General features: G+C 37.5%; 1 protein-coding gene and 1 long non-coding RNA gene across 5 annotated transcripts in view; one reads left to right on the top strand and one right to left on the bottom strand.

Moving 5' to 3' along the window:
- The window catches only part of LOC111864282, a 6,278-nt gene extending 1,290 nt beyond the window's left edge, over positions 1-4,988 (top strand). The window contains exons 1-3 of one of the 2 annotated variants that reach the window (XR_002842768.1): positions 94-134; positions 483-928; positions 3,885-4,988. This is a non-coding gene — a long non-coding RNA (uncharacterized LOC111864282). Of the gene's footprint in view, positions 1-93; positions 135-482; positions 929-3,884 lie in introns of those variants that run through there. The other variant, XR_002842767.2, reaches the window with a different exon arrangement.
- LOC111864279 (aminopeptidase N) overlaps positions 1-17,652 on the bottom strand; it is an 85,097-nt gene that overhangs the window by 17,109 nt on the left and 50,336 nt on the right. For all 3 annotated transcript variants that reach the window (XM_023851411.2, XM_023851413.2, XM_023851412.2), the window contains 6 exons: positions 15,642-15,936; positions 14,035-14,212; positions 9,640-9,812; positions 8,027-8,182; positions 4,995-5,135; positions 2,198-2,383 (listed from right to left, as the gene is read on the bottom strand). In XM_023851411.2, coding sequence (XP_023707179.1) covers positions 2,198-2,383; positions 4,995-5,135; positions 8,027-8,182; positions 9,640-9,812; positions 14,035-14,212; positions 15,642-15,936 — 1,129 coding nt within the window. The remainder of the gene's footprint in view (positions 1-2,197; positions 2,384-4,994; positions 5,136-8,026; positions 8,183-9,639; positions 9,813-14,034; positions 14,213-15,641; positions 15,937-17,652) is intronic.

Raw genomic sequence — 17,652 nt, forward strand, 5'->3', positions numbered from 1 at the left:
GGTGGGAGGGAGCGCTACGTTACCGCCACGCGCCTGTGGCCTGAGTTGCCACGTTGCTGCTGGGTAGGGAGGGGTTCTCCGTTGCGCAACATGTTACAATATATATATATATATATGAGTAGGAAGGAGAATTGGTATGTATTGCTAATTATCTTGTTGGTGTAATTGTATGTGTAACATTGTATCTATTTAATTGAGGTATTCAGTTCAGATTTTAACTATGATCGAAATGAGGTCTCTGTGATTTTATCTGTGATTGTCTTGTGACTGTTGTTTGACAAGTTTGATATTCAGTGCCAGTTTCAAACTTATGAATACTCTGAAACGTTGATGTATGTACGTATGTATTTATATACTATTTATTTGTTTATTCTTTTTTTAACAATGCTGTCATCAGAACAGATCATACAGCATCAGATGATAGATTTAGTGAAAAATGAATTCAAAAGGTTGTGGAAGTAAGAAGTCATGTCTAATTTCAGGTACTGATTTGAAATTAGCCTGGAGGAACTGAGAAAAACCAACAAAAACCTCAGTCAAGATAACCTATGTTTGGGCTGAGATTTGAACACAAGACTTCTCATGTCAAAGTGGTAGTGCTACCAACAAAGCTGCAACATTGAATGTTATTTAATATAAAATAAGATGATCAGGGTAGGAAAACTTTAAAAAGCTAGGGAAGAAATATTCATATTTTAAGGAATTATCTCAGATTCTAACCAATAACACGAGGAAATCCATGAGAGATATTAGTCAGGACAGAAGATATCTTAAACCAAGTGCCCAGGAGTCTTGAATTTAGCATTCTTTGAATACAGATGATATAATTTACCAGTCACTCAGCTGTAACATTATGATGTGACACCAAAAATGACTGACCAAGTCAAAATGCATCTACTAGTGAATTTATTTTAAAAAAATTGTCATGGTAAGTGCACATATACAATTTCAGGTAGTAATCTTGATAACATACACCATGGATAATAATTCAATTATGATGTAAAAGTAAAAAAGTAAGTAACGGTATCCCTGTAACAGGCCTTGGAGGCCCATAGGGTTGTGAGTTGTTGAAGTTCCCACATTTTCTAGACAATCAGCTCATAGACGGCAATAAGGTTTTCAGCCCTATGCGCCAGCCGCTCTTTACCTCAAAGAATATTCCAAGAATATTCCTGGTACTCATTTCTGTTAAAGGATAATTCGATCCCAAGGCCATAGTGCGGCTGGAAGGATTAGGTAAATTGAAAAAAATCCAATGACGTCATCGGGATTTGATCCTTCAAACTTCCAGCTTGTAGCATAGTGCCTCAACAACTATGCTACCGCATGCCCCTCAATTATGATGTAACATTATATTTACAAGCTGATTGGAGAGGAATCATGGTACTGTGAAAGTCCTGTATCAAGATGATATGACCTCCGCAAATTTAGCTTTTTATTTATAGTACTAAATTCCAGAAGCGATCATGATGAATGCAATTTATTTCTTCTTTGTTCCTCCATGGGTACACTTGGCTGTTACACATCTTGTGGTCAAAACTTGATGGTTGAGATGTCTGTTTACACATTCAAAGTAAGAACAGAAGGGAAAAATAGTTTGGGACGTATATCTGTTACAAAACTATCCATTACCTTTGAACCTACCCAACTCCCCCTCATACATACATTTGACTTGCTGTTTATACTTTCATTTAACAAGTACAAAAGACTCCACTTGTGGGGTGCCATTGTGTGAAATGTAAGAAAAGAAAAGTCACAGTCACTTCCTTCCCCATACTCTCTCAATTCACTTCACCTTCTCTTCACCTCAATAACAATTACTGCAATAGACTTTGAAGCAAACAACATACCTCAAGGAGTTCCAGAAAGCTGGCCACATTAGATGACTACCAGAGTTCAGACATATGTCATTTCTTTGTTCATTTAATAATGATGCTTCACAGATTCAGAGACTATACTCGTATAACATCAAATAAAATATGATCATGAATAATGAATTGAAAAGGTCATAAAAATTAAATTGTTATGGTCTGTCTTAAAGCCCTATTCCAACATTTTCTATGGTCTATTTTTAAGGTATTATGACAGCATTTTCTAGGAGAAACTAAGAAAAAGCAAAAAAATCTTGATTACAAAAGTATTTGCTAGGCCAAGATTGAAAACTTGAGACTTCACATGCATCCTAACACAGAATTACCTGAAAGTTATGAGCCCCCAGTTTTCCATTGCACTGAATCCGAAGTCAGGGAGCGCCACCATGTCTTGTTTGGGCAATGGGAATGGTATGTTGAAGTATGTTTCCAGGTAATGCAGAATTCTTGGTCCAATCCTGGCTGCATAGCTTGTCTGGGGCAGTGCAAACTCACGAGCCCACACTGTGAACCTGCAGCAGAGAGCGTTCTGAGAAAGAGCACCATCTGTGTAGCACATGTTAGGGTTCCAATATATAAGTCTGTGTAAGAGTTATTTCCTTCTTCATTAATCATTTATTTTCTGTGGAAATGAGTCCTTGAGAAACAGATTTCTCAATTGGTCAAGAAATTCCACCTGCTTTATGAACCAGAATATCCATTACCTTCTGCATGAGAGTCTATCACTGATCCTTATCCTGAGCCAGTTTAATTCAATCTGCATGAACTGTTGCAAAACTAATTATACCACACATTGAAAAAATAATTTTGCTTGTACTTACTTAAGGAGCTGAGCCCTTCTTGAGAAGAAGCCAATTGTGCAGCTACTCAAGAACTTCCCAGCATTTTATGGAACCCAAAGGTTCATTATTGTGTTCACAAGAGCCCTCCACTGGTCCCTATCCTGACCCAGATCAATACAATCCATACCATCCCATCCTATCTCTCTAAGATCCATTTTAATGTTCTCCATCCACCTACGCTTTGGTTTTTCCAGTGGTCTCTTTCCTTTTTGCTTTCCCACCAATATCTTATGCATTCCTTTTCTCCCCATTCGTGCTACATGACCCGCCCACCTCATCCTCCTTGACTTGATCATTCTAATTATAACACATGGAGAAGAGTACAAGCCAGGAAGCTCCTCATTATACACTTTTCTTCAACCTCCTGTAACTTCATCCTTCTTCGGTACAAATATTCTCCTCAACACCCTGATCTCAAATACCCTCAGTCTATGATCCTCCCTTAATGTCAGAGACTAAGTTTCACACCCATACAGAACCACAGGCAAAATTATAGTTTTGTATATTGTAATTTTTATGTTTTGGGACAGCAGACGAGAAGACAAATGAAATGAAATGAAAAAAAAAAAAGGTTCCGGACTGAATGGTAGCAAGCATTGCCCAAGTTCAGTCTCCTCCTAATTTCCTCCTGAATCAGGTTTTGATTTGTTACCATCGTTCCCAAATATCAAACAAATTTTGCTTGTATTTTGATACATATTCACCATATCAAAAATATTTCAAACAAAAGATGTTGACCCTAATGGGATTTATAGTTTGTCATTTACAGATTGTTTGATTGTAATCTTTGAGTTTCTATTCTGCATATTCTAAAGAACTAAATACTAAATATTTTCTATAGTTATGGCGAACGATTCTATCCCCTTACATATTATGAACTATCTATACTAGGTATTACAGTGGAACCACCAGGCTTAGACTTGAAACTGAGTAATATATCATATTACTTCAAATATAAGATGCATTCAAATTTTAAGACATATCCAGTTATTAAAAGTGTGTTTTTCGGAAAACAATTAGAAGGGCACACATTCCTCAAATTTAAGATGCACCTCAATTTTTTAACAGGAAAAAATGTGAAAAATGTCCATCTTATATTCAAAGTAATATGGTACATTCTCCTTTCTGGTGTTTCAAGGATTACATCTAATTGTATCAATTTGGCTTTCAGGATTCTGCAACACTGTCTGTTGAAGCTGTTCCATATTTTACCTTACACTTTTGCAGTCATATAATCAGGCAGTAAATGTCGGTCGTTATCTGGTGCCATAATGGAAGTAAGACTAGAATGTGAATCACGGGGCTATCCAGAGGAGAGGGAGGATGTGGTTAACCCACTGACTGCCAAGCCCTGCCATAGATGTACCTGCTAGAAATGACATGGCCACTTGGGGAAAATGCTGTTGGAGCGGGAGTCTGCAAATTACTTCCAAATAGTCTCATCTGTAGATAGCAGTGGGGCCTGATCTTTCCTTTCACCATCTGTAAATCACCCCTGATGCCATCTATTGAACGAAATGCTCTACTAAGTAATTATTAATGAGCAAATCTCTTTTGCTGCAGCTATTTTAACATAAACACACCGAATTGGCTCATATGTACAGAGGATTAAAGATTAGAGGAAAGGAAGTGTACCAAGACTTTGCTGAGTTTTGACTGCCTTCACAATTAAAGTTGTGAGGGTGTTACTATTTCAATGGCTTCTTTGATGATCTGGGGAAAGTAAGTGTGGATCTTTCTTAGGGCTTCAATTTTATCAAATTCAATGCTGTGTTTGGTCTTGGTTACTGCTGAGCATTGGTTTTCTAGTTTGGCTCCACTGTTGTGTTCCAGTATTCCAATGGAGATGTGACAGCTGGTTTGACAAATGTACACTCTTCTCCAGATGTAGAGGATCTTCAAAAAAAAAAAAAAACAACTCTTGGTACAAAAATCCAAGGTTTATAAATGTCGCCATTGAAACTGTAAATCATCCCCATAATTTCAAGCATAAAAATGAAAACAAACTGAGCAAAGTATGGCCCCACCTCTTTCCCTTCCTACTTGCTTCATAACTACATAGCTACTTCCAATTGGATACCACTATGCTCAAAACCCCTACCCATACAACCATTCTGAGACCTACATATCATTCCACTTCCTACCTCCACCCTATTTGCAGTGAAGAGCCTGACTGTTACACATACTGAAATAATATAACAGCTTCAACAAACAATGTCCATGGACCTCAAAAACCAAAATTACATACATGATTACTCTACACTTCCTTGCTACATCTGACCTGAAACTGTCCTCACTTATGGAGAGATTCGTCATAGTTGCATCCAAAGAGTGGAGGTCAGAAATGATGAAAGCAACAAGATATGTGGACATGGGAACAGTCTCGTTGTAATGGTCCCACTCCCAGCCTGGAATTTCAGACCTACCACACAATCAAATCGTCAGTAATGCCTTATCCATACTGCTTGAACTCAGAGCAGTTTATTTCTCTCTCAGCTAGGTGTAATTAAAAGTTACCACAACCAGAAGCAGTTTCTGCAGCTCTTTAAAAAATCATACTTGCTTAAAATTTAGGAATGTAATGAAATATTACGCTTACGTTATTTCAAAATTCACAGAAACAATAAAAATTATTAGCATATACATGTCATGGTCCATAAAATAAAAATATGTTACATTGTTTACATTAAAAACACTCTGAAATTGTGACCTTCTGGTTTGACACACTGAAGTCTAGTAGGTGATGACAGGCAGTCTGGATCTACCTGCTACCTTTATATTCAGGACAGAATTTGCTGTCTTCTACCCTGAAAACGGATATAGCACATTCCTACAAATTGTTGGTAACTACCGACCAGACTACATGGTATTGCAAATAGAAGAACATAATTAAAATCTTCCCAGCTAAGAAAACCTGAATCTCTTACAGATTAGTTATTGTAAATATTTTAATAAATTACTTTCCAATATTGCTTTGAAAATGTACAACCTTTCACTATTCTGGTTCAGAAGGATATTTGGCAACGATATTTAGCTGCCAAATCTACATTAAATTACTTCAAGCAATAAACTTTCATTGTCCATCCAACAGTGATAATTTTCATACTAAACAGGCAGAGGCAGAAATACAGCATGCACAACATGCAGTATTACATATCCAAGAAATACAGTATTTGCCTTTGGTGACCTCAAAGTGTGTCATATCATCAAACAATACTTCATGAATATATGTTCCCCTCCCAGAATATACCTATGACGTCTAACTACCAGCAGCTGGCATTATCTACTTCATTCATCTTCCTCATCTTTGGTTGCCATCCGAGGACTATTTGTCATCCATGAATATGCCCTGAAGCAGAAGTTCTTATTTTCTATATGGAGCTGCCTAGCAACTAACTAAAAATCCTGATCCTTGAATGTCTAGCCAGAAAAAGATAAGACGAAATTGACGGGACAGTTAAAATGGCATCCAGCAACGAGAGGAAGTTATAATATAGACATAAATTACTTTCCCTTTAATGTTTTGTAATATATATGCCACACCAAAGTATCATATAAAGTTATAAATCTTAATGATGTCTATATTTTATACCATGCACATTTTTTAAGACATTTCATAAAAGCAAGTCTAAGTTCCCTAAGAAGTTGTGATTATATTGCACTAATGTTAATTTTTATAAACTGTATTTAAAATACAGAAAAAATGTCTCAGAGTGATTAAAGGTGTTAATAATAGAGTATCCTGTAGAAATATGTTTGGTGAATTTAAGATTTTAACTGTTACCTCATTATATACTTGAGATTTTATGTTTTATATTAAAGAATAAGATATATACACCTCAGTATTCTGACATTCACAACTACAATACCATACATAAACATAATTTGTATGCCCAATTTTGTAACACCGATCGTTGCAAAAAAAAAAAAAAGGTGTATTTAACATGGGAACTAAAATATTTAATTGCCTTCCCTTTGAACTGAAAAGCGTTTAATGTTTTTAATAGGAAACTAAAAAATTATTTGTTGTGTTGGATTGATGACTAGCTTGTTGATTGTCTTTTGGTTTGCAATTTTTAATACCGTGTTTATATGTTTTATATAAAAAGTAAAAAGTAAAGCTATCCCTGTACCAGGCCGTGAAGGCCCATAGGGTTGTGAGACGTTGAGGGTCCCACATTATCTAGACAGTCGGCTCAAAGATGGCGGTAAGGTTGTCAGCCTTACACGCCAGCCGCGCTTTACTCCTAAGGAAAATTATTTAATTAATTCCTAGTACTCATTTCTGTTAGAGGCTGAGTAAACCCCAGGGCCTAGTGCGGCTGGAAGGATTAAGTCAACTGAAAAAATCCAATTACCTCATCGGGATTTGAACCCGCGACCTTCCAACTTGTAGCATAGCACCTCAACCACTACACTACCGCGTGCCCCACGTTTTATATTACTGACATTTTTCTTTTGGTCTGCTGTATTTTTTATTATTATGTTCCTTATAACGTTTTTTTTTATTGCTAGTGGGATGGGACTAAGTCCCTTGTACTGTGGCCACTTCTGGCCTATTGTACCAGCCCCAGATGATAAGTGAGGGTGATTGTGGAGCAATTGGTGGAATGAAGATTGGCAGGGGAAACCGAAGTACTTGGAGAAAACCTGTCCCAGCGCCACTTTGCCCACCACAAATTCCACTTGACCAGATCCAGGATCGAACCCAGGCCGCCGTGGTGGGAAGCCAGCGACTAACTGCTTGAGCTATGGTGCGGCCCCTTATAACGGTTGCTATATTACAGTGATAAATCACTGTGTAAATTTCATGTGACTTTGATGTGTGATGCATTTGTTATTATTTCTTGATATGTCCAATTGTATTCACTTCAGTTATGGACGAAAATTAAGTTGAAAGTTGAAAATTTAAAATTTTAATGACAAACATTAGCATAGATCAAGAACGTGAGATTATACTAAAGTAGTTTAGGATAGAAGCATATAAATGATTGGACAGAAATGATGTCCCATGTTATTTTATACATTCACTGAGAATGACAGATTGAAAACTTACTTTTGGTTGTGTTCACAGTCACATGTCCTTTATTCTCATATTCTGTTTCTCAATACAGATGAACATGCTCACCCACCCTCCCATCATAAACATCTCTGAACAGATCATGATGCCTATATTGAACAGAATTATATGGTGAACTTCACTTTAACAAAACGAGCATATGCATTTCTTGCATCAGTAAATTTCAGACATCCAGAGAATCACACATGTTCTGATTTTTCTGAAAGTCTGTCATGCTTTCTCAACATACTTACATGGGTTCTGTGAAATTGAGAGGCATGTTTGAGAGTGATGATAAGTTGGCAGATCGAGCAAGGCTCACTGTGAAGCGGGCTTTGAATGCTGGTTCATCAAAACAAGGGAATGCTCGACGAGCATCTGTTGGAGAGAACTGAGTGCTTGCCAGCCACCTGTAACAACAATTCATTCATTAATTTATTCATTTTCCATAAATCCATACAGAAAACAATTTCATAGAATGTGGAAATAGTCACAAACAAAGTAAGCCTAAACTTGCACACCACCCAGTACAACTGAAACAATTCTTAAGTCATTGTAATATGAACGTAATAGTACTCTAGTAATAAAAACCTATTAAATAGCAGCAAAGCAATAATTACAAATACATTCCATCAAATATAGATATGTACATATGCGTAAAATCATTCAAATATAATAATATAATCAATAATACTCAATTTTTGCAGATATACAATCATCTTTTAAAGAATTCCTCCAATGTATAGAGTGAATTTGAACACAGAAAGCCCTTTAAATTAACTTTAAACTGTTTTGGATTATTAGAGATTTCTTTGAGGTTATAAGGAAGTCCATTAAAAACCTTTACTGCCATGTGATATACTCCTTTACCATATATGGCCAAGTTAACCTGGTATATATGTAATTTAATATTTTGTCTGGTTTTAACTTCATAATAATCCTTATTTGTAACAAATTTATCTCTGTTTTTTATTACAAACATCATTAATGAATGTATATTTCATTCATCTGTAATCTGTCAGACGACAGGTCCACAGTCTCTTCCAAAACAGTTCCTCCACTTAATGCGATCTCAACTTTCTCCTCAAATAATAATATCCTCCTCTATCCCCAAAGTCATCCAGCATCTTCTTACGTCTTCTTCCTCGTCTTCTAGTCACGTCTATCTGCCCCTCCAGTTTAATCTCGCATACATGGTATCTCTGTTTTGGAAAGAGACTATCCAGGAAAAGTGATAATGTGGTAGTTTTTCCATTTGTTTTCCACATCACAGTACAACAGCCATTCAAACCACTCTGGTCACGCCTGTTGCTATGTGAACTTGAACCATCTCGAGCATCATTTGCTCTGTGCTTCAAGTCGCTGCTGATGACGCTGCTTCCGGCATCAGTTTTTGGTTTTTGGTGTCTCTCTTCGTCTGATGCCTATCCTTTGACCTGTCCAGCAAGGGAGGCCCTGCCAGTAGCTACGCTACCACTGGTATAGCTCTCAGGGTCCTTGGCATACTCAAACCCCTTCACTATGATAAGGTGGAGACACTGTGATTTTAAAGGCAGAATATTTATTTCCTTGAAGAGATCTCTACATGATTTCCTGTAACCATGACCCATCATCAATTGTATCACTCTTTTCTGCATCTTAAAAACCGTGTCATGATCACTCACTCCACACCCTTTTCAATTTATTTTTCATTAATCATACTATCATTTACACAATATAATCTGAGCTACTGACAGCACTGTCACATAAACCATAAATAGCGAAATAAGTTCCTCTACATGGCCAAAAAGAAGAGTAGTTTCTCTAGCAGTAATAATATTTTGTTACAGTAAATCATGTCCTGAATTTACCACATGGACATTCTTACCGTTTCTGCCCTGTTTCAGGATCAAAGTAACTGCTACGGTAAAAGCCTTGAAGATGATCATTAATATGTCCCATAAATTTGATATATAATTCGTACTGTCCGCCAGGCATCAGCTGCTGGTCCAAGATTGAACTGTATGTTTGTGCATCTGTATTGTATACATGATCAACCACCTGAAACATCACCAGTACCAGTGAAAGTCACTAAGTGTCAAAATGGGAGAACATCTGAAAAATAGACACAGATATTTTCGAACAGAACCATTAACTACAACATAATAAAAATTAGCATATATAAATATTATTAACTATGTGAAGCAGAGTCCTTCTTAAGAAACTAACAGTCCCTCATCTAGTCAAGAATTTTCTTACTTTTTCTGGAACTGGAAATTCATTACTAAATTCATAAGACCCCACCACTGGGCCCAACACTAAGCTAAGTAAATCCAGTCTGTTTTTAATATTATCCACCCATCCATGCCTCTGTTTTTAATATTTGGTTTTTATAGTGAGGAGTAGGTAATAACCAACCCAACCTCAAAGCTGGAGGACCCAGCCACTGGTGACTGTCTACTACTGCTTGTTTAATATATTGCAGTTATCCTCCATATGTGGAGGCCATATCCTCCATTCACACCATGCCAATGTCCCACACCATGAAAAGAAACGAACTACTCTACATGGACATAAACATTACACCTTTAGTTATCTTTCTGCCACAAAGTAGAATGATTGTGTATTTAAGTATCGTTTCAGTGCTATTTGGTGCTGATGTTAACTGATTAATTCAAATTACTTTCAACATCACAATAATTCATTATGATAAGCTGGATAGTTAATGGATGCATAGTCAACTTGTTTGCTCTGGTTATTCACAGCTTCCATCACATCAATAATATTATCAAATTAAAACTTAAAAACTACAATTAAATCTAACCTATCCTAACTTTTGGAACTTCAGGTTCTTCAGATCTACATGTTTGCACAAGCATGACTAAGTCACCTGAACATCATTTGTGATAAATCAGTGCAATACATGAATATCTGGTTGCTCTTAAGTTAAATAAGCTTTAAAATGTACATTTAGCATCATATACTCCACTATATTAATCACAGCATCAGCCATTTTTATATAAACTTATTTCATTGTGGCACAGCAACAAGTTTTATGTCAAAATATTTCCAGTTTCAATTAATGTATATACTTTGCCATGTCATGGACTACTAAAGTTTTATAATACTGTATCACTCTACTTTAATCCAGATATTTCTTTTAAGAAAAGCATCTCATAATTTTATAAGTGACAAATGTCTGTGGATATTAGTGTTCTTGAATAATGAAATAGTTGCTGCAGTTTGTATTTGAGAGATAAGATTTCCTTTCTCTATTTTTTAAACTTCTGACTTTCCATTATTTCTCAAATTTAAAATGGTATAAAATGTTTTGTGAGCCAGGATAGCATAGTCGGTATAGCAACTAGCTATGTGCTGGATGACCAAGAGATCAGAGTTCGAGTCCTGGTAGGGTCAAGAATTTTCTCTTCTCCACAACGTCCAGACTAGCTCTGGGGTCCACCCAAAATCCTATCCAATGGGTATCAGGGGCTGTTTCCCCGGGGGTAAAGCGGCCGTGGCGTGAAGCTGACCACTCACCTCCAACTAGAGCCAAGGTCAAGAAAATGTGGATCTATACACCCACTCCCCTATACACCTTCATGGTGTAGTGTTTAATTAGTTAAGCACGGGGACAATTTTACCTTTACCTTTATAAAAATCTTTTAACACTTTCAAACCACCTTTACACAAAGAGTAATCATGACTTTTGTTTCATCCTGCCAGACTCTTGCAAGATACCCCCAAAAAAACAAACAAACTCTGTGGCTTTAGTCCACAAATGAACTATACCAACCAAGCAACCGCCACTTTTCGGCAAAGTTATTGCCAAGATACCCATTTTGACAATATATATTTGTGCATCCTGTCCCCACAATCATAAATCATAATCATTCCAATCATAAATCATAAATCATAATAAAGAATCATGTGCCGTATTGTTCGGCTTATCCTCATTTATTTTGCTTGTAAATTGTAACCACTGAAATCTGGCTTGTTTCCTTTCGTGTAATAATTATGGACATTCTTCATTGAACCGTGAATTATGCTTCTTCAATGCATAATGACCTACACTCTCTTTGGCAGTTATTTTGATTCTCTCGAACAGTTTCCCAAACTCTATAATATCCACCTCAGCATTTAAGTTTACCAAAGCTGCAAGCTTATTTGAGATTTCAACTTGGTATTGCTCCTTACCCTCCATCTCATTGAATTTCTTTAGATGGAACCTCTCCATATGAAATCTGTGCAGGTTTACTTTTTCCTCACTGCCAGTCTCTCCCTAAATTTTGCCACCATCAGGTAGTGGTCAGTACCATAGTCTGCTGCCCTGAATGATCGGACATCAAGTATACTTGAATGCCGTCTCCTATCTATCAAAACAGTGTAACATAGATGGCCAGAGCATTGCTAGGTCACAGACCAGTAAACACTTAGCAACTGAATACACATAAGGCAACAGTAGAAGAATCGCCATTTCTCTGCAACGACCTGTAAACAACCTTCATTTGAGTGGGTTACAACAATGGGAGTCAAAAATGAAAGATGTTTTCTATGTGGTTCATGTGGAGCTTGTATAATGATCATCTGTTACAGCTTAGACAAGAGAGAGGGAATACCCCGTGTGGAGGCGGTGACAAATACCTCCACCTTGACCCTGCGAGTCGTAAGAGGCAACAAAAAGGAAAGTCTCAAATCTAAGACAGTAAAAGTCCAAAGGGACTCGGACCCAAGAAAGTCTGCGCTGGCAAGGGACAACAGCATGTACAAAAGACAGACCCATCCTCTCATCAGAGAGGGCGCCCCACAGAAAAAAAGACCGTAACTGTCAAAGAGTAATAATTAATATCTGGTCATGAGCGCCAGATAGGGCTCGACACCAAGACTTACTGACTGACTGACCGTCAGTCGCAACGTGACTTTGACTTTGACTTTGACTTCATTTAGACAAGACTGAGAGCCTAGTGCAGTGTGCAGAGTGCTTATGAGAGAAGTGAATGCTGTCAGTCATTTCTGAGTTCTCAGTGGAAGATTCATGGAAGTTCATTGGAGAAAGCTAGAAGACTTCATAGTGACTTGAAGTGATAGTTTCTGTGTTGAGATCCATTGCTATGAGACGAGTAGTGGAAACAGAGAATCCTAGTGCGTGCGCAATGGATGACTGTAAAAGCAATGATAGCGCTGTATTTGAATGTGATTAAGAGAACTTCTAACCAAGATGCTAATAAATCCAATAATCTAAACTAGAACCCGTCATTTTTGCCATGCATACCACCCTACACATGACAATATGGTGAATTTGATTGTGTATCTTCCCATCAGGAGATGTTCAAGTAAATTTATGTATGTTACAATGTGGGTATATCATACTTTTGACAATAAGATTTTTGGATGTGGCATAGTTTACTACACTAACTCCACTATCATTACTAATTTCGTGCAAACTTTCATTCCCAGTTGTTGGTTTGAAAATGTCTTTCCTACCTACTTTGGCATTGAAATCTCCTAACAAAATTTTCGTATGGTATTTAGGGAATTTATTGAATATATGTTCTAGTTCATCATAGAAGCTGTCTTTCATAACATCAATTTTATCTTATGTTGGGGCAGGAATATTCAGAATAGTGATATCACACCAGCAGCCTCTTAGTATTATATATGACATCCTATCACTAATGATCTCTTCTTGATTGCTGATATGATTCTCTTGTGTAAAAGAAACTGTACCTAATTCATGACTCTCATTCCCTTTCCATAGAAAAATGTATATTCACCTGCTGATTTGGTGCCTCCTCTGTACCATCTGCCCTCCTATACTCCCGCTAATTTTGATATTTCTTCTGCCACTGTCTTAGGCGAACCTGCCCTCTACATACTTCTAACATTCCAACTACCAAATCTCATATCCATTTTCTTTCGCGTAAGTTGTTTATCCAAAGAATAAGTCCAGGACCGAGGCTTCTTGTGATGTTTCGTAACAAGCACATTTTTTACTGTGAGGAGTTGTTAGCCCGATGCCCAACCCCCCAGCTGGAGGACCACCTCCTGTTGGGTGTCCATGATTGCTTATTCAATATATTCGCAGCTACCCTCATATCTGGAGGCTGTATCCTCCTTACACAACCTGAGGATACTATCACTGCCTAAAATTTTGTAGGCACTTCTCCTGTCCCCTATGTGTGTTGCATGTCCTTCTCATTCAACACTCCTCACTTTGAAGATCCTAATAAATCTGGACACTATGGAGTCATGCAAATGTTGTGAAATCTTTAACTATGCAGACCTGAATGCTGAGATCCTTCTTGGGGTGTAACTGCGTGACCTTAACAGAGCTCTCTTGCACCTCAATGTCATTAATGTTGAGGGTGATGTTATCTGCTGCCTCAAGGCACTTCAGAGTGATCCACACCTCACCTGATGTCGTGAAGTTGTCTTCCATGATAAAAGGCACCAACTGGATCCTGCACTTGTTCAAATTATTGCATTTTTGAACTGAGGGATGTTATTCAATCACCCTGCATCGTTTAAATACTTATGTACAGTAACACTTGTATTCATGCAGATATTAATACTTGGGGAGAATTTAATCTCTTGAGACAATTCCAGTTTTAAACTCAGATTTCTAAAGTGTGTTGAGAAGTGACAAAAAGCTTTTACTTTTAATTCCAGTCACTGAAAAACTATTTTCAGTTAACATTTCAAGTTAGGAATCATTTGCATTCAAATGATTTTCAGTGTGGAATTTCTACATTTCATTCTTGAAATGTCCATGAGGAATATTATACCTTCAACCATCATTATTTTCTAGGCATTCAATAACAAATTTATGAGACATGTTCTAGACCAGCATCATATGGTCATGAATTATATGCTGATGATTAATGAAAGAAGGCAGATATCAGCAAAAACAAGTTTCATGAGGATGACTGTGGGATACAGCCTTTCAGACTCTATAAAAATAAAATTTGGAGACTTGGAAGTTCCTCAATTAATAAAATGTAGAGAATACAGAGAGAATTGGAAAGAGCATGTTCGCAGAATGACCCATGACAGGATTTCAAAGGCACTTCAAAATATCAACTAAAAGAAAAGAAATTTAGGAAGACCTCTGAAATGATGGAAGAAATTTGTTTTTTAACACAAATAACAGGTCTCAAGAGGTCTAATACTGGGTAGGATGACACTGAAGATTATAATGAAAAATATAAACTCGAAACACATTTTGCTGGTTAAAACCAACAGAAATCAACTGTTAACATAGAAAAACTAAAGAGTTCCTTGTAGATTGCTGCAAATACTCATGACATTTTCGGTTATAAGTTCTACAGTTTTTAATTTCAAAACAGCATGTGAAAAATTCGTCACAACCTTACTCACTCAAATCCCAGTTTTCAGACATAACATTGATGACATTCAATATATTTCTTGAGAAAGGAATTACTAGTATATACTCTGCAGAAAATACTATAGTTATAACATTTTCAGACTTTTAGGGTAGAACATGTAAAATAAACATAAACACAGGCACTGGTTCCAAAGGAAGAAATCAGAAGGAAAGGAAGAACAAAGAATCCAACTTGATATTTTTGAACACAGGTTTCTGTAGCCTCATATTTCATTACTTTGTGCTAAATGCATCCCAATGAGCATGCCAGTGTGAATCTGTATGTATATTATGGCTGAATAATAAGCAGTGTGGATTCTCTGGTAGAGGTTTGGAAATCTGTTACAAAAAATTTTGATTTCTGTCAGAGTTAATCCAAATATATTCTTCATAATGGTTTGTATCCATTGGTCATACTGAAAACCACTGAAATCTAATCAGCAGCACCAATGCAACAATAATTTACCTCCAATGATTATCTGAAGCAGAGAAATATTGTCTCTGACCTGTAGTGAGTGGGTATAGTGTGGGTTGTTAGGCGGTTGCTGCTGTGAGTCTTCTGGTAGGGCAGAGTCACTTGTGGCCTCATTCTAAAGGTTCTGGCGAGATTTGTGTCTGATGCCTGCAACTTAGAAGAACTGGACCGTGGCACACAGTAAAACACCAGCAATCCTGTGAGTACAAGGGAGCAGATGTAGACAACCGCTATCAACACGGCTGCTTTCCGACTGATGAAATAGCCCTTCCTGCTGCACTGCTTGCCATAGTCTATGCAATTGGCTGCCTGAAGATCAGTAGTAGCTGTAGAGTGAACACAAAACATTTTGAATTTTACACAATTTTATTCAAAGCAATTTTCATTTGTGTAATTACAAAGTAGCACAGAGGTAAAATTCAGTATATTCTAAACCCCAGCACCAAACAGAGGTAAATAATCAGCTTCATGCTCTGCTTGTTTAATTCGTTGTACCTATTAAGGTTGGAGTAAGACGTGGTGGCAAAGAGAAATATCTGTGCCCATGCCAGCACACAATTCTAGCTCCTCAGCTCATGAAATAGTGGCTTCCAATCGTATTGGTGTCCCTCTGAGGATGGTCTGTAAAGACCGAAACAGGTAAGGGATGAAGGATTGAAATAAGAAAAATCTTTACTAGTCACACTGGACGGAACCGAAATACAACCGACCAGTCAGAGACTAGACATGAATCAGTTGTGGTTTTACTATTTATTTGTTAATTTGTGAGTAATTCAACTTTGTGTTCAATAACTCATATTGAATACCGTCAAATAACTGAATGATTAATGAATTGGAATAGATGTGGGTGGAAGTGGTAGTGGTAACTTGAGGTGTTATGCCAGCATTTGTTTGGAGGTACTGAGGAAAACTATGAAAGGCACGATAACAATGGCTGCTATCCAGGCTGGTATTTGACACCAGGACCTCCCGAATACACAACAGAAATGTTAACTACTCGGCTGTGAAGTTCAGTTTGCTGGTGTCAGGAGCATACAGAGCTGTGGGTGAGGAAGGGGAAACTCATTGTGACGATTTGGAACAAGTGGGACAGCGTTGCGTGCAACAGCGGCGCAACAGATGATGGAATGTTCCTACATTCTGACACATGGCTTGCTCTGAGGAAGAGCAGACCGTCTGCATGGTTGCTCTTTCCTTTCCAACCTAACTAATTACCTACCTAATTGCCTGACTAACTATTGCTCTGTCTGTCAACTTATCTAAAAACTATTTATCCATCTAGCTACAATATACACACAGGTAATTAGCTCGCTACCTAACTAATTAGCTCATCCAGTAACTAAAAGAATTTAACAAATAACTACTACATAGGTAGGGAGAGTAAGGTAAAAGTAAAAAATATCACTGTGTTTAATTAATTAAGCACCACGCCATGAAAAAATATGGGGGAGTGGAGGTATAACTCCACCATTCTTGACTTCGGCAGTAGATAGCGGCAAGCGGTCAGCTTCACACTCCGGCCTCTTTATCCTCGGAGAAAGAGACCCCGATACTCGATGGAAAGGAGGCTGGGCAAGCTATGGACGCTATGGAGTACAGAATAAATATCTTATCCTTACCAGGAATCGAACCCCGGCCTTCCAGCCCGTAGCCCTTCGTTATACCGACTGAGCTATCCCGACCAAACTAGGGAGCGTTGAAAGCAAATTTGTTCATGTGCTCATGTATCAGGCTATGATACACGGTAGAGTGGATGTATGCAGATCTGAAGGAGTCAGTAGCACGTATCAAGCTCCGACCGTTTCATTCCCGGGAAAAGATCAGTCTTATTTAACTGGTTACAGTTCTTTGCCCAGCTTTTTCTTGAAATACACTCTGCTGAAACCATGAAAACGCGCCAGTCTACTTCAGCGTTTCTTTCTAGTACAATCTCGTAACTGACATATGAAAGTTGATGCACTGCAAGAAACAAACAAACACTGAAATATTCTTGTCACTAAATGTTTGTTATGAAAACGAAAGGATGAGATATCAACCATAAC

The sequence above is a fragment of the Cryptotermes secundus genome, unplaced genomic scaffold, assembly GCF_002891405.2.
Source record: "Cryptotermes secundus unplaced genomic scaffold, Csec_1.0 scaffold33, whole genome shotgun sequence".
Taxonomy (NCBI): domain Eukaryota; kingdom Metazoa; phylum Arthropoda; class Insecta; order Blattodea; family Kalotermitidae; genus Cryptotermes; species Cryptotermes secundus.